This window comes from Fringilla coelebs (genome assembly GCF_963513975.1).
Source record: "Fringilla coelebs genome assembly, chromosome: 18".
Taxonomy (NCBI): Eukaryota; Metazoa; Chordata; class Aves; order Passeriformes; family Fringillidae; genus Fringilla; species Fringilla coelebs.
In genome coordinates this window covers 5,247,942-5,271,046 of record NC_140044.1, presented here as the reverse complement: position 1 = coordinate 5,271,046, position 23,105 = coordinate 5,247,942, and the positions used below count along the sequence as shown (strand labels likewise).

Here is a 23,105-nt window from a genome sequence, read left to right as displayed (position 1 = left end):
TGCTTGGGCATCCTTGGTTCCAGCAATGTACAAAAAGGCAGCAGTTTATGCTGTCAGGGCTTTTAAGAGCTCACCAGACTGAACATGAATGCTACCATTAGGAGTCTCTATTGCTTTCTCCTGAGAAAAAAACACATATCCAATAAATATCTTAGATGAAAAAAAAAAAAACAAACCCTAAGTAATTTAGGCATTTAAATCTCATTTTGTAAACTGTCTTCTTGAAATAGATGCCTTCAGCAAGCTCCTGTCACGAGGCAGGGCTGCAGCTTTGGCTCCTTTCACTGCCATCCCTGCTGGGTGGAGCATTCAGGGACACAAATAAACCTCAAACTGGCCACTGACAGCCTCAAAAAGCTGAACAACTGCTCAGGTATTTTTTGTGGTTGCTGCTTTCCACTTTGCTTTCTGCTTGTAATTCAGTAAGGAACTGTAAAAGTTATAAATACAAAGCTTTAGGGAAGTTGAGTTAAATTGCATCAAAAATGGCTCTGCTGAGCTGCTGATGGGAGCTGGAGGGACCTGACAAGTTCTGAGAAACCCTTGGTACTCAGAGCTAAAAAAACCCCAAATTATTCTGAGCCAAACAGCCTTAACACTGGAAAAATCGTGCACCTCTCTTGGAACAGCCCAGTCTTAACAAATAAATTATGATTCTAATAAAACAAATCAGAAATGAGAAGCCCAGGTTAGACATAACCATGGGTTCAGCTGCAACTGCACCCCTGTCAAAACTCTGCACCAACACAATTAGCTCAACTGCTTTTGCTTTTTGGCTGTAATAATGTGGTACCTTTTGTGAGGCCAGCCACTCAGATGAAAAATTGCAGACATAAAAGCAAACATTATTAATACAGTTTATTTCTAAGCTGATTTCCCTCTCCTTGGAAGTTAAAGCAGAAGCTGCTCACAAACAATAAATCATGCAGTTCAATTTCTTCCAAGTGGCATGTACCAGAAATCATATTAGACTTGCTGTAGGCTCCTGGATTTCAAAATGAGATTAAGATGGAAAAAAAAAAGAAAAAGGGCAAAAAAAAAAAAAAGAAAAGAAAAAAAACCCCAACAAAACTACTGGAAGATCAGATCCAACCCCAACAGTAGCAATAGTTGGGGAGTGACAAGATTAAAAAGTACCCAAGAATTTTCAGTAGTGGGATCAAAATCAGGGTTTGTTTTACCCTCCTGATATTATTTGTTATCATCTCTGCTGCTGAGCAGGGACAGCATGCAGTTATTCCCAGTTTTGTTCTATCTGTGCCTTCTGGAATCCCTCTGCACTGCTCCAAGGAAAGGGATGCAGGACTGGGGAGGATTTCAGGTGTCATGTGCTGGTGGCAAAGTCCTTTGTAAAAGCTTCCCAGGGGCTCTGCTTCACTAATGCCTCCCTTCAGCAGAGGCAGAACCTTCCTATTCCTGTGCAGGGAGGGCCTTGCTGGCTGCCCAGCCTCTCCTGCAGCCCCACCAACCTCCTGGCAGCTGCATTTGCTCTGCCAAGCGAAATGGGAGGGATCACTCTGCATTTGCACGGAGCTGTCAGCGAGAACAGGACCTGACCCAGCCTGGGCAGGAATTTCTCTGCTGCCAAAGCTCCCCAGAGACACCACTGAGAGAGAAAGTGGCTTTTTCCTGTAGCCAGAGTGACCCTCCCTCCCCAAACCTCTTTTGGCACCTCTCTGGTTCTCGGCCAGCTCTGTACTTACAGTTGCTCCTCTGGGTCCTGGCAGACCTCTCTCACCAGGGTTGCCAACATCGCCCTGCCAGGGACACCAAAGTCAGCTGTGATGTTCAGGAGGCACAAATCCACCCTTCCCACCCCTCTGGGACACATTCCTGGATCCCAGGCTGTTCATTCCCCACCTCCTGCCCCACTGGCCCCTCTGCCAGCCCACTGCTGGTGGGTTGTGCCCAGCACCCTGCCCAGCCAGCTCAGTGCTCCCTGGGGAGCTCCACGCCAGTGTGGAATGCCTGGAGTGCTCAATCCCCTGGGACTGCAGGTGCTGCATCACTGGGAGCTTTATTTATGCTCCAGCTCCCCAGTTTGGTTCAAAAGGGAATGTGGGCACTTACAGGGATGCCTGGCTCTCCAGAGGGACCTGCCTCTCCCATCTCTCCAGGGCTGCCCTGCAGAGCACAAAGCAAACACTCACTTAGGGCATCACTTCAGGGAGTCATTTCTGTCCTGCCTGAAGCACCAAAAGGAGGAGGGAGTTAAAACCTGGATCAGGAAATAAAAACAGCTTTAAGCTTTTACAGTTTTAAGGCAAAACTCACAGGACCAGAGAGCAGGTGAGCTGCACACTCTCTCCTGACACCACTGGCCAGGGAGGGCTGCCAGCCCCAGGCAGGTGAGTCAGGGATGCCAGGACATCCCATCCCGTTCACTCCTGCCCCCCTTCACACCAGGAGGAGATTCCTGCCCCACCTTCCTGCAGTGTGCTCTCCTCCCTGAGGATTAGCAGCAATAATGATGCAGAGGGAAAAAGTCATAAAGGAGAGGGATAGGGGGAAAAAAAGACACCTCTCAGAGCAGCTTTGTGCTGGACTGCTTTGGTCTGCCTGAGGTTTTCTTTAATCTCACAGGCAGGTGTCAATCTAAAGCTCCATGGAAGTTTTTCTCCTGAGATGAGGGAAAATCTGCAGAAGGCAAAATGAGATCATTCTGCTCCTGCTGCTGCTCAGCCTTTTGATTCCCAAATACCAAGCCTCCTCCTGGGACTCTGACAAAAGGATGAGGTTTACTGAACCACTGATGACTCTCCTGTGGATCTGTTGTGTCCTCAAGGAACCAGGTGCAAGCCCAGTTATTTTACCTAATTGCAGCTCTTCAGGCCCAGCAGAAATACAGAAACCATCACTTTGGGGAAGTCTTCCCAGTCCCCCAAAGCTAAAAAGTCTTGCTGTGACCAGTTTCCCCACCAGATCCCATAATTAGAGAGATTCACTTACTGGTTCACCCTTTGAGCCTTTAATACCTGCTCTTCCAGGCAGACCCTGCAAAAAATCATATTAGAGCAATGTCAGAAGAAGTGAAGTTATTAAATTCGTTATTCTGGTCTGATTTGACTCACAAGGAGCAACCTTTGCTTGGAGCAATGCAAGGTTTAGACTTTTGCAGCTTGCACTGTGAAAATTATGATTTCAATGCCTCTCTTGCTGCCCTTGCAGCTCCATGAACACTAATCCTTGGCATGAGAGCAAAGAGCAGGAATATACAAATGGACCAGCAGCAGCAACATTTTGCACTGTAGAAACCCCTCTCCAGGAGAGTTCAAAATATTCTGTAAATGCAGGAAGAAAGGAATACTTGATCTTTTTTAAATAGTTGGAAGTCTGGAGAGATGAAACATTTTGGCAATAAGCGCTGGAGTAAGGCAGGGACAGAGCTCAGGACATTACACCCCAGATCTTACCTCCCTCCATAAGGGATGCACATCAGTGGGACATGAAAGAGAAAACCCCCCTCAAGTTTCAATTTTAAAGAGTCAGAGAAGCCAACAGGCAGGGAATTACTGTGAGGTGCTGGTCCAGGTGTTCTCCAGTCCTGTCTGGCACACTCCTTCCCTGTCTGCATGGTGGGAAAAGTGCATTTACTCCTGGCTCAGCTAGAGCTCCTTGTGAAACAGCCCCCAGAATGACCCTACCCTGTCCCCAGGAAGGGTCTCTGCAGGCACACTGAACCCCCAGAGGTGGCAGGTCCTGCTCCATACTCACGGGAAGTCCATTTGGCCCCTTCTCTCCAGGAGCACCCATGGGAGCTGCGTCACCCTGCGGATAGGGAGAGGTTAGGAGGGATCCTCCAGCACAGGGAAATGGCCTGGCACAGGCAGGGGACACATTCCCAGACAGGCACTTGCACTTTTCTCCCTCCCTGCATGCACAGGACCAAGAACTGTTGTGTCTGCAGGAGTGAGCACCTGCTGGACAGGAGCTCCCAGGTGTTTCCCTGCTCCCTGCAGCTCCCAGCCCTCCCTGGCAGCACATGTTCCATGTTCCTGCAGGAGCTCTGCTCAGGAACCAGGCAACCAGCACCTGACAGCCCCTTGTCTGCAGGCTGTTGAAATCAGCTCTGTCAACAGCTCTGAAAAGGCATCTCTGAGGGCCTGGAGTCAGCCAGCAGGAACCGCTGAGCCCAGGGGCACGGCTGAGTTACAGCATTTGTGCACCTCCCTTCTTCAGGGAATTCCCTCCGGATTAACTCACAGAATTTCACTCTCCTCCACTAGTGACAATGTCAGAAAACTTTTTAGAAGGAAAAGCTTTCCAGCCAAGCTCCTTGAGGGGCATTGCAGCCCTGCCAGCTCAGTCTGAGGAGCCTTCCCTGCAGTGTTGAAGTTGGGCTTTACAAACCTTCTCACCATCGAGTCCAGGAGCTCCATCCCGCCCGTCCTTGCCAGGCATCCCCTGCAAGCATGGACAGCACAGGTTTAGGTCAGAGGAGGCTCTGTGGTTTGCAAAATTCACATCAAAGAAGCTTTTGGCAATGAGTCCAGCTCCAGTTGTGCTGGGAGATTTTCATTAGCAGCAGTACAACTATGGCTTAGCCCAGCTGGGCTTGCACAGAGACCCAGGGAGCAGGAGTTTGACAGTAAAGGTGGCAAGAAGCAGCTTTTTGCTTATTCTGTTTATCTCCTCATCTGCAAGCAAGACAAACAGCAAGACCTGCATCCTGCTTAACTGACTTACAGGTTCTCCTATGAGCCCACGAGCCCCTGGGTTTCCTTTTGGTCCAGGTTTACCCTAGAAAACAACAACAAATCCTGTGTTAACCTGCAGAACAGTCAACAAAGACCATACTCAAATTCTGTAGGGACATTTCATTCCATTTGAGCTGCGTCCTCTCTGTCCACATAAGTGTGGAGGTTGTTTTGGGACACAGCAGGAAAGCAGCCCAGTGCTGGATGCAACACCTGGGAAGATCCTTGATCATTTCAAGGGATGGAAATGTGAGAGCCTGTGCTCCAGGCTGTAGCAGCACTTGGACACCTTATTGCTCAGGCATCTTTAGTAAGAGTTAAACATCTCATTTTTGAGATGATGCTTCCATCCCTGTCAAGCAAATGAAAGGGGCACAAGCCATAATAAACCTGTGGAACACCCTTTGGACTGGAGCAAAGGGTGTTTGGCTGCACTTACAGTGTCACCTTTGGGCCCCCGGAATCCCTGAGGTCCTTTGCTCCCTTGGTCTCCCTGTGACAGAGGAGGAGAAGCCATTAAGCATCTTCATCACAGTGTGGCAGAGATTGCTGCTTTGGGGGTGAAATGTGGGTTTTGTGCTGTTTGCTTTGGTTTTTGCGCTGTTTGCTGGTGTCAGCAGAGGTGTGAGCAGTCCCCTGAGAGCTGGGCTGCACTTTCTCAGTGCCACCCCAGTTCCTGACACACCTTCTGCAGCAGGGACTTGCCAACAATCCCTCAGGACAGAGAGCACCTTCCCCTTCATTTAATGAAGCAATTTCTTTAAGCAGAAACAGAGTGGGAGAAAAGCTTTAATATTTACTGTCTGGATCCTGCTGGGTGTAATGAAAGGTTTGCTGAGAAAGCACCTCATTTTGTTTTAGTTTGGATGAATTTCTTCTATAATTGCAAGACTAGGGAGGGGTCCCCAGAGGGTGGTGCTGCAGAAGGGAGCTCTGCAGAAGGATGGGGATGGCATCCTCAACACACAGCTATTCCTGCTTGGAGCAAAAATCCTTGAGAGCTCTGGCAACCTGGGAACAGACCAGGCTCAAGGGATGCAAGCTCACAAAAGGGTTGATTTTTCCTCCAAAAGTAAAGGATATTCCCTTCTCCAAGCTTGCCCACAGCTGCTGGTGCTCAAGGAAGGGCAGTGAAGCACAGAGCAATGGAAATGGGGTGAACTTATTCTGGTGTGGAGAAGAGGGAGAGGGAGGGAGAGACATTGTGAGGTCTGGGTCAGGTAAAATAACACTGCTGAGAGTGGAGGGAAAGGGCAAAGGGAATAATCTGCTGGAGGTGGCCAGCACAGCCTCTGCTCACTGGCAGCAGAGCTCAGGAAGGAGGAACAAACCAGGCTGTGGAGAGCAGGGCCACAGAGAGACTGGGGTACATACAGCTTTCCCTGGAGGTCCTGGGATTCCAGGTGGGCCCCTGAATCCAATGTCACCCTGCAGAGGACAGACAGACAGACATCATTGTGAGCCTGGGCTTGGCAGAGGATGAAGTAAAAGAATCCCCACCTGGTACCACAACCTGAGAAAACACAAAAGCCCTGGAAAGGCAACCCTGTATCTCCTGCTGGTTTGCAGGACAGACTGCAAACAATCCCACTCTGAACAAAGGGTTTTCATTCTGGATCCCCCTTTGTAGCTCTGATGCACTGACAGCATTCATGGCTTTGCTATCTTGATAACACTCCTACTCCTAAATAAATGCATGACTTCATCCAATTCAAAACCATTCAGCCTCTGGGCTGCTGGTCAAGGGACTGTGACAGGAGCCCAAAGCCTCAGTGAGCTGGAGATCGACCCTGTTCCCACTGAGGAGCCTTTTTGTGTCCTTTGTCCATCAGTGAGTCTTTGGCTTTTTCTGATAAAGAGACAGACAGAAAGTGAAATGTTCATTACATGTTTCTCTTTTTTTTGGTTTTTTTTTTTGTTTGTTTTTTTGGGGTTTTTTCCAAGATTCCAGAACGCTGTCAGTGTTGCCCTTTGGTTGGAATGGCTCAGTCTGGCTGGGGCTGACCCTGCCAGTCCCTGGGGTGTGTGGATCCTCCTGACTTTGGGAGGTTGTTCTGATGGAGGGGCTGCAGGGAACAGCCCACACTTTATACCTTCACCAGTGTCCCAGTGGGATTCAGTAAGGACAACTGCCACTGGCACCTCTCAATAGACAAACTGGTGGTGGAGAAGAAAAGAAAAAATCAGAAGTTTTTTTCTTACTCTGTCGCCAGCTGGACCCATTGGACCAGGGAGGCCTCTCAGTCCTCTTGGGCCCTAATTAAGGAAAGAAATCAGTTCAAACTCAATCCCTGTTTGTGTGACCAAGGTGACTCCACAGTGACAAGGCCATGGGGGTGGTGGGAAGGGAAGAGGGGGGGTTACCTGCAGGCCAACTCCGCCGGGAATCCCTGGAGGGCCGGGAGGGCCACGGTTACCCTGGGACAGAAAAACCAGTCAGACAGGAGGAGGGACAGCAGCAGCCTGCAAACACACCAGGGACAGCCCCATCCTACTCCTCCCTCCCTCCCAGATTTCTCTGCAGAATTTGCTTCTATGTTATAGACAATTTCTATGTGCAAGAACAGTCAGATCAGTCAGGAATTCATTCAGGTGATTAAAGCAGGGTTTTTCCTGAGCTGACATCCCTGCATGGCAAAGGATGGCTGTTAATTCAAACTGATCCTAACATGATGATCCTTGGAAAGATGAATTTTCTAGGAGAGTCAGCACATGGTCCTACAGGGAGAGCAGTAGAACCCAGCCAAAGTGACTGCTCCTTGTTCAGCAAACAGCCTCATTCCTCCCTGCCTCCTTGAAAAAAATTCCTTATTTCTTTTTCAAGGTGTTTTTAAAGAGAAGAATCCTCCCATGTTGCTTTTAAATTGAAGTTTACCTTTTCTCCTTGTTTTCCTACTTCACCAGGCTCCCCTTTGTGGCCAGTGTGTCCCTAGAAATAAGAGTTATGATTATTCACATCCCAGCAGAGGCTTGTTTTAAAATTAGATTTGGTGAGACAGCTGTGAAACCTAAACCCCACATCTCCAATGACTTTCAGGGAAAAGAGTCTGTAGGTGTTCTGTGGATGGAGATCCCTCCTGGGGGAGGCTATCAGGTACCAGTGCCAGAATTGATGCAGTTCCTGGAAATGCCCAGGTTTGGTTTTCCAGCGTGACTTGTGCTAAGCTCACGGTCTGGATGCAGATCTCAAACACAACAGGGACCAGAACTCAGTTCCCATCACCCCAGCAAATGGGGATGAGTCACTCCTGAGAACCCCATTCTGCATTTTTAACCTCCCTTTTTGCATCAACTTCAATGTCTGCATCATCAAGCTTTCAAAGAAATCCACGTCCCACTGAGAGCTTTCACACAAGCTCTGATTCACTTCGTGTCTTGGCTCTCTTCCTGGGGCTGTGGGAGAGACCCAGGCTCATTTCAGCCATGGCAGATGTTATTGCTCACCACAGCAAAGGTCCTGGGCCCCATTTGCATCATAATTGGAGAGTTTCACTGGGTTTTCCGTTGCATGAGCTATGAATTTTGAGCAGCTATCCCCAAACATTTTGTATTTGTAATGATATTTATGACTCAGTGCAGAGCCCAAACAGACAGGGGAAGTGGGAAAGGTCACTCCAGGAGGAATTGAGAGCATTTCCCAGGGGTTCTCCCACTCACTGCCAACTTCTAAATCCTGCTAAAAGGACTTGAATCACTTTTTACTTTGTCTCACTGCTGGAGTCCATAACTGCAAAGACATAGAGGGGACAGAGGAGGAGATGTTTAACTCCTGAGGGCTGAAAATTAACATACCAGAGGCCAACAAAATAATTCTGTTTAAAATATTTAAACATAAATCTGCCTGGCTATAAAAACAACAAATTAATTGTATTTTATTAATTATGTGAGTTACATTTTGCATTTTAAGAACTGGTGAGGTTTCTCCAGCTCTCAGCACCTGGTTCTTGAGGCAGCCCTGACCTGCTGCCCCTGTTTGTTCCTGTCCATCAGCTCTGCCCCACTGGCCTTGCAGGGGTTTTTAATCTATGCCAAGGGCTGAATTTCATTTGTAGGAATAAATGCAAATGCATGGCTGCTTTGGGAGCTGTGGAGCCTATATGTAGAGACTGTACATACAATTTAATGCCAGGGGTTCATAGTGGTGTTTATTTTGGGAGACAAATCTGGTATTGCAGGTGATGTTTCCTTACCTTGAAGCCTGGCATGCCTGGGGGGCCTGGGGGACCTGGTGGGCACAGAGCTGGGCACTGCAGGGAGCAGAAACACTTTGGTTTAACAGGCACACAGCACACCCAGGGAGGCTGGCTTCATCCAGGAGGTGAAAAAGTCATGTGGATTTTGGCTCTAAATTCACTAAATCTGATGGAATCACAGCATCGTGGATTGACCAACATTCCCCTGTGGAATGGGGTCCTAGAGGTCCTGGTACCCCACAAAATAATGATTTATGAATGGCCTGCTCCACTCTGAACAGGGACTGGGAGCCTTTCTGAAGGCTGACAGTGTCCACAGTCCAAAATGCTGAAGAACCCAGGTTTCCCAGTGAAGCTGGATCAGTTCCTTTAAATCATTAGGACCCTATTAAATGCTCTGCATTAACTGACCCCTATTGATCTCCTTTAGCCAAGTCCTTAAAAGAAACAAGGACAGGCATCAGAGTTAAACCCAGTACCTAAAGGCTGATCTCTGCAGATGTCCAGGGGTGGGAGAGCCCCTGATGGGAACAGACCAGAACATGCATGGAAATTTAATGAGGAAAAGGCCATAGTCTTGAAACTTTACAAATAGCTCTTAATTTGGTTTGTTGTGGTTTTGTTTTGGTTTTTTTTTTCTTTTAATACAATTTCAGGCAGCACCTCTGTAGCAAAAATTTAATTTTCAGTATATTCCACGGGGTAACTTAAATTAAACATGCAGAAATAGCACCATTTCCTATTAACTCCCATGTGATGTGCCATCAGGCAGTCTAAACTGACTCGGAGCTTTTTTTGGGACATGCCAATTAGGAAACCAGAGAAGCTGTCACAACAACAGCTGTGAAATCTGCAAATGCCACTTCCATCATTCCTGGAACTCCTTTGGTTCCCCAAAAGAAAGGGATCAGGGCTTTCTGCTGAGGAAGGAAGGCCAAACAAAGCTCATGGCCATGGAACCCAGGGCCACCATCCCTGGAAACAAACAGGGCTGCACCCTCTGCAAAGCAGGACTGGAAGCATGAAAAGCTGCTGTCTGTTAACAAATGCTGGACTTGTTTAGCACATGAAGAATGCATGCAAAATGTGCATTTTGGGAAGGAAAGATCGAGGACAAAAGCAAAGACTGGTTTGGGTTGGAAGGGACCTTAAAGCTCATCCCATTCCACCCCTGCCATGGGCAGGGACACCTTCCACTGTCCCAGGGTGCTCCCAGCCCTGTCCAACTTGGCCTTGGACACTTCCAGGGATGGGGCAGCCACAGCTTCAATGGGAAATCCGTTCCAGTGTACATCTGAATAAACATTTCCTCCTTGAATAAACATTTCAGTCCAGGAAACACACACCCCACTCTGATAAGGTGCTTTAAACCCACACCTGCAGGTCTAAGTTAAATGGCCTGACCCTCCCCCAGCTGTGCCAACCAAAAGCCACATCAGGGATTAAACCAAAGCATATTTCCATGGTACATAAAGAAAAACCTACCTGAAGGTCCCCACCGCCATCAGGAAGGGCACCTGGAAGACCCTGCAATTCAGGGAACGGGGGCTGTTAAATACAAGGCAAACACCAGGAGGAAACACAATTTCTAGGACAGCTCTCACAGATCCAGCCCAGCTGGATCAGCACAAGGCACACACTCAGCCCCAGAGCCCAGAGTGCTCTGAGCTGCACCAGCCCCCAAAAGCAGCAGGGGTGAAACCATCCCTGGAGATGCCAGGGAAGACTCTTGGGCTTTAGGTGATGAAGGCAGAAATTAGAGAAGAGCAGCTGTGCCTGGCTTCATCCTGGCCCTGGGAAACACCCCCCAGTCCCACTGTTCAGCACTCAGAGAGACCACAGCAAGCCCAAGGCAGGGATTGCCTGCATGTGCCCACTTGCTGGCCCTACAAGCACAGATCCTGATCCAAGCAAGCACAAAATCCTTCCTTGAGAGAGCAACGAGCCCGCCCCATGCCCTGTGTGCCATAAAGGTGGGGTTCATTGGGTGCCTCCTCACACAGAGCACAAATAACAAACAGGAGATCATCACCAAAACACCCAAGGGCAGCTGGGGGAAAGTCCCTGCTCTCCTCAGGACATGGTGTTTATGCCCTGCTGAATGCTCATGGCAGTGGCAATATATAAAAAGTGCAGCAGGAAGAAAATTCCAGACTCCCCCCCAAGAATTTTCTCACATTTATTTGCAAGTCTCAACTTACAGGAGGCCCAGGTGGTCCAGGAGGCCCTGGGAATCCTGGCAGACCAAAAGGTCCCTAAAAGGAGAGAAAAATGATAAGAATTCCCTTTCAATGTAAATGCAAAGGGATACGAGGGGTAGATACCAAAATATCACTTCAGAGAGAGACAAAATCAAACTCATTCTTCTGTGGTTGTGGCACATTCAGCAAATGAGGATTAAATGGTAGGAGAAACTCACAGAAGGGCCCCGAAATCCTTGTCCCCCTGGGAGCCCACTGGGTCCTGGAGGCCCCTGTTGACCAGAGAGAAGAGCTTTAATATCTGAGCTGCCCTTGGCACCCCAGAGCCCAGGGGTACCCAGCAGCTGTGATACCTGGAGGGGCTGCCTAGAGCAGAGTTAAAGGAATAAAGCAGGGATTTATTAAAAGGCCTTGACAGGATGCACCTTGGGCAGTGCAAGAGCCCAGCCAGGGCTACACCCAAGGTGGATCCTGAGTCAAATTCTCAGACTTTTATCAGTTTGGGTCTCAGACTTTTATCAGTTTGGGTCCATTTCCATATTGGGGTTAAAAGCCCAATTCCAGCTCCAGGTTCTGCAGTCCCACCCTCCCAGACTGCTCTCCTCCATTCCCTGTTGTTTGCACTTTTTGGGGATGGAGCTGCAGTGGTGTCCTTGGTTCTGGGGCTGGAAAAGGATTGTTTTGTGTGACTGAATTTGAGGAGAACTTGCAAACACTTTATCTGAGGTTCAGAGTTCCATACTGATGCAGTACAGAACATGAAGCTCTGGAGGCATCAGTTGTGCTGTCCCCATTTGCCCAGTCCCCCCAAGGAGCCCCATCCTGCACCACCCCAGCAGCTTCCCAACGCACATCTTGCTTTTTGCTCCAAAAATTCCCCTGGAATTCACTGCCAATCTGCACCCCTCAGGCACAGGGCAGCTCCCAGGACCTCAGCAAACAAAAGCTGCCCCAGGGTTGGTAACTCCTGCTGTTTACAAGGCTGCTGAGCCCTGAGTTTACACCAGAGCCAGCAAGGATAAAAACCACACAGGGCCAGTGATCTGCAGGACACCTGGCACCCTGAGGTCTGGGATGCGTTTACAACACTCAGAGTATCCAATAAAATCTGAATCCTAATTTTTATTATTTTTTTTTAAATATTCTTATTACTTACTGGAGGTCCTGGTAATCCTTTGCCCTGAAAACAACATTTGAAACAGGAAAAGATCACTCAGAAAATGAGCACACAGGAATAAAAGAAAACCTCAAAAAACACTGCTTTTTTTTGTTGTTGTTGTTATAAGTTTCCTTATCGCTCCCTTGCCCCATTATAATGATTATAATTTGCAATCAGAGCAGAGTTTTGATGAATTCTTTTGCTGCCTCTAATAATTTGTATTCCCCTTCCATCTCTGTTACCTATGAGACATCTGTAAGAAGAGAGATGTGTGGTGACACAAGGGTGGGACATGGAGAGGAAGAAAACATTCCAGTTCATCTATTTCTCCTTTTTCTTTTCCCTTTAATTTTGATTAGACATTAGATAATGTCTAGTAATTGTGATAGCATTTGATATGTCAGTCAGTATCCCAAGCTGGTTTTCCTTAAGAGCACCTCAGAGAATAAAACCAGGTCTGTGTTACCAGAACAGGTCACACATACATATTTAAACGTTTAAAACAATATATTCACTCATTCCTGCTTTGATCCCTTTCTTTGGGATACAAAGCTTCCCATCCTCCTTTGGTGATGGTTTTGGTACAATATTCCACACTTTCATCACAAGAGCTGCTCTGGGAGGTACTTACAGCTGGTCCAGGTGGCCCAGCAGGTCCTAATGCACCCTGTGGGAATTAAAGAGGACAAAAATCAGCAGGGATAAAAGAGGAACCTCCATATGGGGACTCACCAAAGCCTGCTCTCCTTGACACCAATCTTTTCCTGGAAACTCCTTGCAGAAGCAGGACAGAACTGGAGATGCTCAGCTGAATTCACATTTATAAGGACAAAAACTTATGGATAATTACTCTGGAAGTCCCAGCCAGCCTCAGATGAATATCTAATATATCCTCCATGAATATCTAAATGCTCATAACTTGAACTCTATCTACTTGAAATATTCTCATTCATAAGACATTCATATTATAGATCCAATTACTAAGTTTCCTAAAACTATTAAAAGAATTTGGATTTGTTCTAGTGAATTTTATTAATTCATCTATTTTCCTTTCAAGCAAAGCCAAAGATTTGGCAGCTTCTGCTTCTTCCCTTGCTTCCTTGGCAATTCCCCCATCTCCTTTGCCCCATTTGCATTCCCACTCTTAGGCTTGGCTGCAGCTTGGTGAGCTCATGGCTTAGACTGGAATTAAGTCACTCCTGAAGCTGTGCAGTTCCTGCTTGACTGAAGATAAGAGCACAGAGAGGCTTCCTTAACCCCTTTGCAGCATTGCAAAGCTGCCAGCTGGCCAGCAGGCTGTAAAATTCATTATGGGTGATAATTCTGAACCAGAATCCCTGAATGGTTTGGGTTGGAAGGGACCTTAAAGCTCATCTTGTTCCACCCCTTGCCATGGACAGGGACAGCTTCCAGGGCACCAGGGTGCGGGACAAAGCAGGGACAAAGCTTCCATGGCCTCTCCCCAGCCCAAACCTCCTTCCCAAGCATCCCCAAAATCCTGCACAGAAACTTCTTGAGCAGATTTCCTGAGCTGGAATTAAATGGTGCCTGCCCCTGGGAGCAGGAGAATTAAATGGTGCCTGCCCCTGGGAGCAGGAGAACGAGGTGGATGGGCTGACCTGGAGAACACCCCAGCACACTGAGCCCCAGGGGTGACCCCTGCCCTCTGCTCCTGCTCTGTGGGCCAAAGGAGGTTGGAAATGCTTTCCTTGGTTAAGCTTAAGGAGAAAGACACAGAGGACCAAGGCCTTGCTAAGAGTGGTCTTGTGAGCAGAGGACAGTGATCCAATAAAATCAGCTGTGCTCTCAATGCCAGCTCCTTCCTTTCTCCTGCTGCAGGTTACTCTGCTCTGCCCCCAGCCACTCTCATCTGCAGGCTAAAAACCCTCACACAACTGCTGCTGGCTGGAAGGGACAAGCTGGGATCTCCTCCTGCAAGGAAAGAATTGAATTCCTGGCACCTCCTCACTTGCACCCTAATTCTGAAAGCAGCTGCACCACCACTTACTGCTTTGTCCAACAGGCCAGAAAGATGGCAGAGCACCCAAAATGCCAAACTTTGCTCCCTAATTCTGATACCTTGGAGGGTGTAAGGTGCAGAATGCAGCAGTGAACATTCCTGGTAAGAGGAATTGTGAAATTCACAAGATTGTGAAATCCCTGAATGAGCTGATGCTACTGCATTAAGGCAAAGGAAAGACTCTAATTTACTTCTCAATTTTAATAACATTGTCTGACTCGACTCATTCTCCTGGTAACAATGTTCTTTCTCTTTTGATTAGAAAACACTCTCACCATAATTTTTCATTTTGTAGTAATTTACCCTGTGAATAGACAGCTATGGAGTGTAGGAACACTTGATTATTATGACATTCATAAACAGAAGTGAATAATGATGTTTTCCTTATTGCTTTCATTGGAAAGCAACAAACTTCAAAATGGCCTTTGAGAACTTTCCAATGAAGGACACCAGTATCTCACATGGAAGTCAGGACCCAGCTCAACTCCAGCTAAAAATAAAGGGGTGTTAAAATTGAAAAACAAGTAGACTTGATCTAATCAGTCTTTCAGCAGAAGCAGGAGAAAAGCTAATGGATTCTGAGAGCAGCAGGAGGTATTTAAGACAAAAATCTTTTCGGAAATGTTTGGCAATAATTAATGAAAACTGACTTCCATGAGCCCACTTCCCTACGCTAAACAGCTTTGCTCTCAGACACTCCAGTTCAAAAAATTAGGCTTATTTGGAAGAAATCAGAGTGTTAAGCAAGAAGTAAACAGCTTATTTCAGTGAGTCCTGCAAGACTGAGATATGTTCTACAAGACAGGGAGGAAAAAAAGCGAGTCAGGCTAACAATGCTGTCCATTTCGAGTGCTAAAGCTTTCTGAGGCCTTCCCTTTTCCCAGGTTTTTATCAGACCAATTAAAACAATTTCCCAGATGGACCAGTGACCTTGAAAAGCTCCCATAAATGAGGAGGGGTCCCAGGTCTGCCCCATGCTGCCAGACTGAGTTACAAGAAAGGAGAGAGCCCAGCAGACCCGAGCATGCAGCGAGGGCAGCTCTGTCTGTCTGTCTGTCTGTCTGGGGCAGCCAGAGGGCAATTCCTGTGCCCAAAAATCACCTGCTCAATTACCCTGCAAGGCAGGAGCTGTGTGCTAACGTGGGCATGGCACTGCCCCCCAGCCCCAAACAGGGCACAGAACTGCTCACAGCCTTCCACGGCTGGTCCTGAGCTTCCCTCCTTTAAAAGTCAGGGATCTGTTCCCAGATGCTGCTGGGAATGTCTGAGAGTGGCCAGGATTTGGCAGGCCTGCATCTCTGGGGAGAAAGATGGGCACAAGGGACAGAAAAGGAGTGGGGGTGGTGATGGGCACAGGCTCGGAGCTGTGGCCAGGATATTTGTGAGCTGCCACTCAGCTTTGTCAGTGGCCACACAGACTTTGCCTGCCACATGGCAAAGGAAGAAGAGCATATCACAAATACGTGGCTGTACTGCTCATCCCCTTAAATAACTCACAGATTTTTCAGATTTCAGTAAGTCCTTGGGCCAACAAGTGGATTATTGGGGTATACTGAACAGGTGACAGAAATCCAGCTCATCACTGCAGCCAGAGTCCAAGAGGCAGCAAGCCAGCTGTGGACACAAGCCTTATATTCCCATCTGGGAGACAGGAGAACAGCCATGCTGGATCACAATCTGTGCTAATGATTATTCCTTAATGTCACAGGGAGGCCTAAGAGGGGTGCTGACTGTGGATGATCTGAAGGACATCTGCATCATCTCTGGCAGTTGTTTCTCTGTCCCTGTGGTGCCCCTCAGCAGAGATAGAATATGCAGAAAAAACTCCAATCCTTGCTAGGCTGGCTGGGGAACACTATAGCAACTAATAATGCAACCATATGGACAGTTCCAGAAATAATGAAAGGCAAAAGTTCAAATAATTAATACACAGTAGCATTAATTATAAACAACACAGATCTGCCAACTCCGACTGCAAATAAAGGCCAAAATAACTTCATTTTGAGAAACTTCACCATTGAGTCTGTTGACTGCTTCAAGAAACTTTTTGGATACTTGAAATATCCCCAGTACAGCCACCACTGAGGCAACCCAAGCAGGTTCAAAGCTGTGTGAAAGAAAGGTGGATTTCACGCCCTGCCTAATGAAAAGCCACCTGGGGTGCATTTCAAGGATCCAAGTATTTATTCTGCAAGGGTTTACATCAGAACCAACACTTGAATGTCACCAATTTACAGCAGAATGTGAAAATCCCCCCCACACTCAGTGGCAATGACCCTTTAAAGGAACGTGGATTTAGTGAGGTACTCACACGGTCTCCTGGAGGCCCATTGGGGCCAGGTGGGCCATCAGTTCCTGTTAAACCCTGGAAAAAAAACCCAAAAGATTAACAGAGTGCCGTCCTGTCAGTAACACAACATCTCAAAATTGTTCTCATATTCCTTAATTCAGCCTGGAATTGCTTCTCCTTCAATTTCTCTTAACATGCAAGACACAGATGTAGGTCCAGGACTCCCATTCCTTCTCCAGCAGGCACAGAGAAACTGATGACACACATCAGGAAAACTCTCCTGCCTGGGTGAAAGGTTTAAAAAACCTAAGAGAAGATGACAAAATACTCACATCCACTCCAGGAAGGCCAGGCAATCCAGCTTCACCTGCAGCTCCACGCTTCCCTGGTGCACCTTTTGGCCCCTACATGAGGTAAACAGTCAATTATTATAACAAAATCAGGAGAAATATGGCAAGGGTGCAAGGATGGAAGCTCATTTGTTGATGTGCTAATCCTACACCATGGAATGTGGGAGAATCCCAAGAAGAGAGGTGAATCTTGCTATGAATCCATATCCAAATCCTAAATTTCAGTGCTTTGGCTCATTCCCACGTGCTCACAAGCTGCTCTTAGCAGGGGTAGGGAGGGCTGCAGTAAGTGGCCAAAGCAAAGGGCTCTCTCTGGGACAGGTTTGAGCACCCCTTGGCAGGCTGAGGGGCTGAGGCAGACTCAGAGCAGTGCCAAAAATGACCATGTAATGTGGCTCAGTGCCATGACACCTGTCCCCATACAGGTGATGCACGAGCTTTGTCTCACCTCTCTCATCCATTAATTTAACTTTCATTCTCTTTCACTGATAGCAATGAAGCAGGAGAATGTGTTTGTCCCCTGAGCATCCCCACTCCTGGGAATTCTGTGGCAGATGAAGAGGAAAATGAGGCTGGAAGTGCCAGCTCGTGTCCTGTGTCCTCTGGAAAGGAGGATTGAGTCAATACCAAGCAGGAAATACTTACTGGTGGGCCTGGCAAACCAGGAGGGCCTGGCTCTCCCTAGAGGAAAGAGGAAAAAGCGTTAGTGCTGAATCTTTGCTGACTTTTTCCAACAAGGATGCTCCCAGCTGCACTCAAACCTCTCCTCGTGCCCACTCCAGTATTTACCTGGCTCAGTCTCATGAGCTGATGCTCTAAACCCGCTGCCCCCTAAGCAGGATGAGCCTGGAGAGCCTTTTCCAACACCTGCAGTAGCAGATTTGGGGAAATCCACATCCCCAGCCCCCCAGAGAGAACCTCTGCTCCTGAACAGCGTCCCCAGGACATTCAACTCCTTCCAGACAAGGTTTGAATTTATTTGCACTTGGGATTGGCGGCAAGTGGGGCACGCTGGATGGGTGTCACAGCTTCCAAACATCTTCCTGGTGATACAGGGATCAACTCCAGCTTTCCAGGGCACAGTATGGAGCTGTGGTACTGCCAGGAGCTGGGGGATGTACCACAAAGTGAAGAATGAACAAACTGTCTACAATGATTTTCTTCATATGACTAAACTTGGACAGGGAAAGCAAACGAGCACAGCCCCCAACTGATTTCCACCTAATCCAATTGCACAATCTGCATTAAACACAATTTTCATGCAATATTTCAAAAGCACTCTATTTTTTCTCTATTGTAATAAAAGCAACTTTTAAGAAGAGCATTAAAGGTATTTGTGAGACAACATTTTGTAAGTCTTTAATCACTTCTTCCAGCTCAGCCAGTTGTAATGCCATTCATGAGTGTGTGTGTGTGTGTGTGGACTCCAGACAAAAATTTGTATTTTACTGTCAGGCCCCAAAAGAAGCAAACATTTGTGAACAGCAGGAAGCTTGACTGGAGCTTGGTTTCCAACTCATCCCACAGAAAAACACTTTGTGTCCCAGTCCAGAGGGTACCTGCCCTCCTGGCTGTAGGGTAAGTGCCCTGAATATCGTGAGAGCTATTGTGGGTGAGCAGAAGGGAAGGGGCAACCCTGGAAGGAGAAAATCCCTGGGGGAGAAGGGTGGATATTAACAAAGCAAGGCTGGAAATAACCCCATCCCTCTCACCATGGGGCTGCTCATTAGGAGGCAGGAGGGGTATGCAGAGCTGTGGGATTTACAGCACGTTTCTATATTTACTGGGAAGGCTGGGGGCAAATCCCTCCAGCCTGGAGCTGCTCAGGATTTATGTCCTGCACCTCTGACTGACCAGAGGGCTCCTGAACAGAGGCATCTTTATGCTCTGACTTGCTGAAGCAACTCCTTCAGTGTCCTTTGCCCACAGCTTTTCCATAAATAGTTATCATAGCAGGCTGGGGAAGGTTCCCTGCCCAGGAAATGAAAGGAGCAGTTCTTTGGAAATGAAAAGGCAGCTGGAAATGGCTGTAGGGGTGGTTTGCTCCCTCCTCCAGCACCTGGGATTGCCAGCCTCTTGCATTTTTTCTTTCCTCCATGGTGGGAATCTGCACAGGGAGGTCACAGCACCAGCAAAAGCTGCTGGGGACCCTCTTAAACCTTGATCCTGCCGTGGTGGAGCCCTGCAGGACTCTGCAGGAGCTCCAGAACTTCAGAGAGCTGAATCCAAAGCCTAATCAGGGTATGCACCCCCAATGCCAGGTCAGTGGGGATTAGAGCAAGGGCTGTCAGCAAAAGGAAATGCTCTCCTGGTGCTATGTGGAAGTTCACTCTTTCTCAGCAAGTCAAGGCAGGAGACAGAAAGCAGAGGGGAAAAAAAAAGCAGCTTGATTTTTGAAAAGTGACAATTGCTTATTAGCAATTTAGGGAATTACATCTCCAGAAATAATTCACAGGAACTTGTCACTAATTCTTTCCATCAAAACATGCTGTTTCTAGTCTTGGGAGAGATTTTGCTTGTTACTGGGTATGAAACGAGAAGCTTGTTAAAGGCTTTAATTATAAAATATTTCAGAGGGACTTCATGTTGCAGCTCCCCCTGAAAGGCAGGGATGAAAGCTGGACCTTTGAGAAATTGTGCTGATGGAGTTCATCCAAGGAGATATCCTGAATAATTCAGCTGCATGCTCTGCACCTCTCAGTGCTCACAGCTGATGGCAGGAGACTGCTGAGCACCTCAGCAGCACTCACCCAGCTCAAAGACACCCAGCAGCACTTCCACACCACTCTCATGCAAAGTCATCTGTCACAATGACCTGGCTGGAGTGGCTTGCAGAGTTCAGGAATACAGTGCAGAAAATTTTTGATTGCAATTTAAGAAAAAAGTTTCAGCACCAAAATAAAATACTGGTTTTACTCTGCAGAGGCATAATTGACACTTCCACTCACGATCCACATGACTCTCCCCCATGAAGCACCAGGAAAATGTAGAATAGTGCTGTTTTATTTACTATCATTTTCTGGATTGCACTGACAAAAGAAGGGCAGCTCATGGGCAGGGAGGCTGTGTGAGTCTGCTCAGCACCAGCCAGAGCCCAGCATCTCCTCCTGTGCAGCTCCTGAAAGGACTCCATGTCCTGTTGAACCATCCTGGAGCCTTCCCTGGACAGCCAGACCATCTCACCTGAACTGGGACCTGACATCCTCTATCCACATGAGGGATGGGCTTCAAGTCTGTTCAAATTAGAGATTATTTCTGTGTAGCCAAAACTCCAGGCTGAAGCTGGGACTGCAGGACTTTGCACCTTAAACACTTCACCCAGCCATTTGATTTATTAGGATAAGTTCTTCCCATTAACTAGATGTTGTTATTTGAGCCTGTCCCATGGGGAGCCTTCCAAAGCTCTTAGCTGTGGATAAAGGGGTGCAGGTCCACAAGTCTGACACCTCCCTGGGCTCCTGTCACAAGCCATGCTGGTGCTGTTCCAGAGTTAAATATCCTGTAGAAAGCAGGAACTGAACAACTACAGGGTTTCTTTCCCATTTCCTCTCTGCAGAAGTTGAAACTTGAAGTCTGAAGGGCTTCATCCTTCCCAAACTCTTCTTTTTGCTTCCACAGTGGATCACAGCCAGCCTTTCCCAAAGTGTGCTGGCCACAGCAACGTCCTGCTGCAAGGACTCCACTGCTGCAAAGGGGAACCAGTGTCCTTTGCCCTCTTCTGGGTGTCCCCTGAAGCCTTTTGTGACACCACCAAAAACACTTGGAAGCTGCCGAGGTGCCAGCTCTGAACATCTCACCCCACAAAACCAGAGGGAGATTCCCAGGAATACAGACTCCTTCAGCCAAAAGGACACTCAGAGGGAGCAGCTGGAAATCAATGAGGTTCTCTCTTCAGCCCAGCCTGGCTCAGGGAGCTGCAGGGAAAGCTCCCCGCTGCAGGCACAAACACTCCTTGTTCACCATGTACCAGGGAACTCATACTTTTTTTTTTTTTTTAACCTCCTTATTCAAAAGAAAATGACCTGCATGGAATGAACAGATTTTTTCAAGGTTGCTTAAGGGCCCAATTCCAATAAATGCACTTCAGATGAGCTTTAAAAACCCCTGCACTATTCCATAGGCAGCTCAGAGAGACAAGAGCTGCTCAAACTGGAAATTGAAGCAGGAACCCAGATTTTGCATTTGATGTGGTCTTGCTGAAGGTCCATCTGATGCTCATTTTATCTGCTGCCAACTACAGGACACAATTCAGTCCTTATCCAACAGATGCACAGAAGCATTTTTAATTTCTATGGAAACACCAATTAAAAATAACAGAACAAGATTTTCTCCTCCATTAAGTCCTGGGTTATGTGGTCTTCTCCCTCTGCAGGAGGTGTAAGGAGCTGCCTGCTGAAACAAAGGCTCTTCATTTTATTTGCCTTTTGGGCCACTACAGACTCATGTCTGGCAACACAAGAGCCAGATCCTGTCACATCCTGTGCCAAAGTGAGGGATAACCATGATGACAATATTGAAATAAAACTAATAAGACAAAAGCAGTGCCCAGTGGTGCATATGTGAGTCTCTTGCAGCCTCTCTATAAATGTAGATGCTCTGAAGCATCACATAAATCTCTCTTTGAACTGCTGAACGTGCACTGACCCCTCACACATCATACTCCTGCACTCAACCCTGCACAAAAAGAGAAATATTCTACTTTGCAAGCAGGGTCACAACCCCCCTGAGCTCTCCCTGGGGACAGGGGACTGATCCTGCAAAGAACCTGCTCAGCACCCCCACTGGCTGCTCAGCCTGCTGCAGAACAGGACAGGGATTTTGCAGGTCCATCCCCCAGGGATGCCAGGAGGATCTGGAGAGCAGCAGCAGCTTCTCTGCCCCAGCCCTGGCCCCAGCCAGCCCTGCCCTGTGCACTCACATCAATGCCGTCCTTGCCAGATGGTCCAGGGGGTCCTGGTGGTCCAGGAGGGCCTTGTGGTCCAATTCTTGGAAGGGACTGGGGAAAAGTGAGAGACAAGAGCTTGTTTTTCCATCAGAAGGAACACATGGGCTAGATTAGAAATCATTGGCAAAATCCTACAGCTTAACCCTAAATCTGCATCCCCTGCCAGCCTGGGTGGGCTGAGTTGCTCCAGAGGAGTGCAAGGCTCTTTGGAAAACCCTTTTGACAGAGCACATCCCCAGCTCCTTTTACTGGTGGCCTGTACTGGGAATGCAAACTGGTCACTGTGCAGCAAAGGGGCTTTGCTGTGTGGGGAATTGTTCTGACTACAGACACGTTTTGGGTTGGGCAGAGGAGGAAATGCAAAGCCCATGGAAAAGGTGCCAAGTGCTTGGTAGAAATAATGAATTTATAGCCCCAGTCTGATGGGGTGATGGCAAAGCCAGGCAGACATCAATGAAGACAGGAGGAGAAAGAAAAAGTCTCCTTACTGAGCAGGGTGCCCCCTGAAAATTGGGGATTTTGGAAAGGTCTGAGGTGGGGGGAAAGAGAGAAAGGTCCAATAATGACTTCTGTATGGAGAGGGCTCCAGAGAGCAGCTTACTGTAGCTTCAGGGAACAAAGGTTTCATTGTGGAAGCAGCTCTGCTCACAGCAGAGTTCTGAATTCCCAAGCCAGGCTGCAAAAATTCTGCACTAACAATGAAAAACTCACTGAGGAGTCACTTCCCCAGATAATAATATTAACACCAGACAGGGGAGTTTAATACAGCTTCATGTCTCGAGTGAGCAAGGGCTAAACATGCTGTAAGTGTAAAACTTGAAAATTGACTGAGGGAATGAGTAAGAAATTCTGATTCAGATAAAGACCCAGATCAGATCCATTTCGCTGGAGATCTGTTACTTCGCTGTAAAAGCAAACTATTTCTCTTGAATCAACAGATCTTCCCTTTCCAAGGCTTTCCCTCTCATAATGGCAATCCTGAATGGGAAAACACTACTTCTGCAGAAACAGAAAGCTGCAGTTTTTACACCTACCCACACAGGTACAAACCCAGGTGCAGATTTGTAATAAACTGCAGAATAATAACTGCCTATTGCCACGTTTCACCCCACAGGTACAGCACACACCCTTTTTTACCCTTACAGGCTTTCCACTGAGCATGAGACACAAAGGAGGTTTCTCACCTGAGCTGATGCTGTGGCCAAGAGCTGACACAGGGAGAGGAGCCCAAGAGCAGAGATTCCAGCCAT

General features: G+C 47.7%; 1 protein-coding gene across 1 annotated transcript in view; it reads right to left on the bottom strand.

Annotated features, from left to right (window-relative positions):
- COL9A3 (collagen type IX alpha 3 chain) overlaps positions 1-23,105 on the bottom strand; it is a gene marked incomplete at its 5' end in the record, with an annotated part of 32,820 nt that extends 9,715 nt beyond the window's left edge. The window contains 22 exons of the mRNA XM_084217830.1: positions 1,704-1,757; positions 2,071-2,124; positions 2,950-2,994; positions 3,715-3,768; positions 4,351-4,404; positions 4,687-4,740; positions 5,137-5,190; positions 6,072-6,125; positions 6,900-6,953; positions 7,062-7,115; positions 7,573-7,626; positions 8,888-8,944; positions 10,376-10,417; positions 11,092-11,145; positions 11,310-11,363; positions 12,248-12,271; positions 12,882-12,917; positions 16,582-16,635; positions 16,893-16,964; positions 17,556-17,591; positions 21,829-21,897; positions 23,040-23,105. Of these exons, the coding sequence (XP_084073956.1) occupies positions 1,704-1,757; positions 2,071-2,124; positions 2,950-2,994; positions 3,715-3,768; positions 4,351-4,404; positions 4,687-4,740; positions 5,137-5,190; positions 6,072-6,125; positions 6,900-6,953; positions 7,062-7,115; positions 7,573-7,626; positions 8,888-8,944; positions 10,376-10,417; positions 11,092-11,145; positions 11,310-11,363; positions 12,248-12,271; positions 12,882-12,917; positions 16,582-16,635; positions 16,893-16,964; positions 17,556-17,591; positions 21,829-21,897; positions 23,040-23,105 (1,149 nt within the window). The remainder of the gene's footprint in view (positions 1-1,703; positions 1,758-2,070; positions 2,125-2,949; positions 2,995-3,714; positions 3,769-4,350; positions 4,405-4,686; positions 4,741-5,136; positions 5,191-6,071; positions 6,126-6,899; positions 6,954-7,061; positions 7,116-7,572; positions 7,627-8,887; positions 8,945-10,375; positions 10,418-11,091; positions 11,146-11,309; positions 11,364-12,247; positions 12,272-12,881; positions 12,918-16,581; positions 16,636-16,892; positions 16,965-17,555; positions 17,592-21,828; positions 21,898-23,039) is intronic.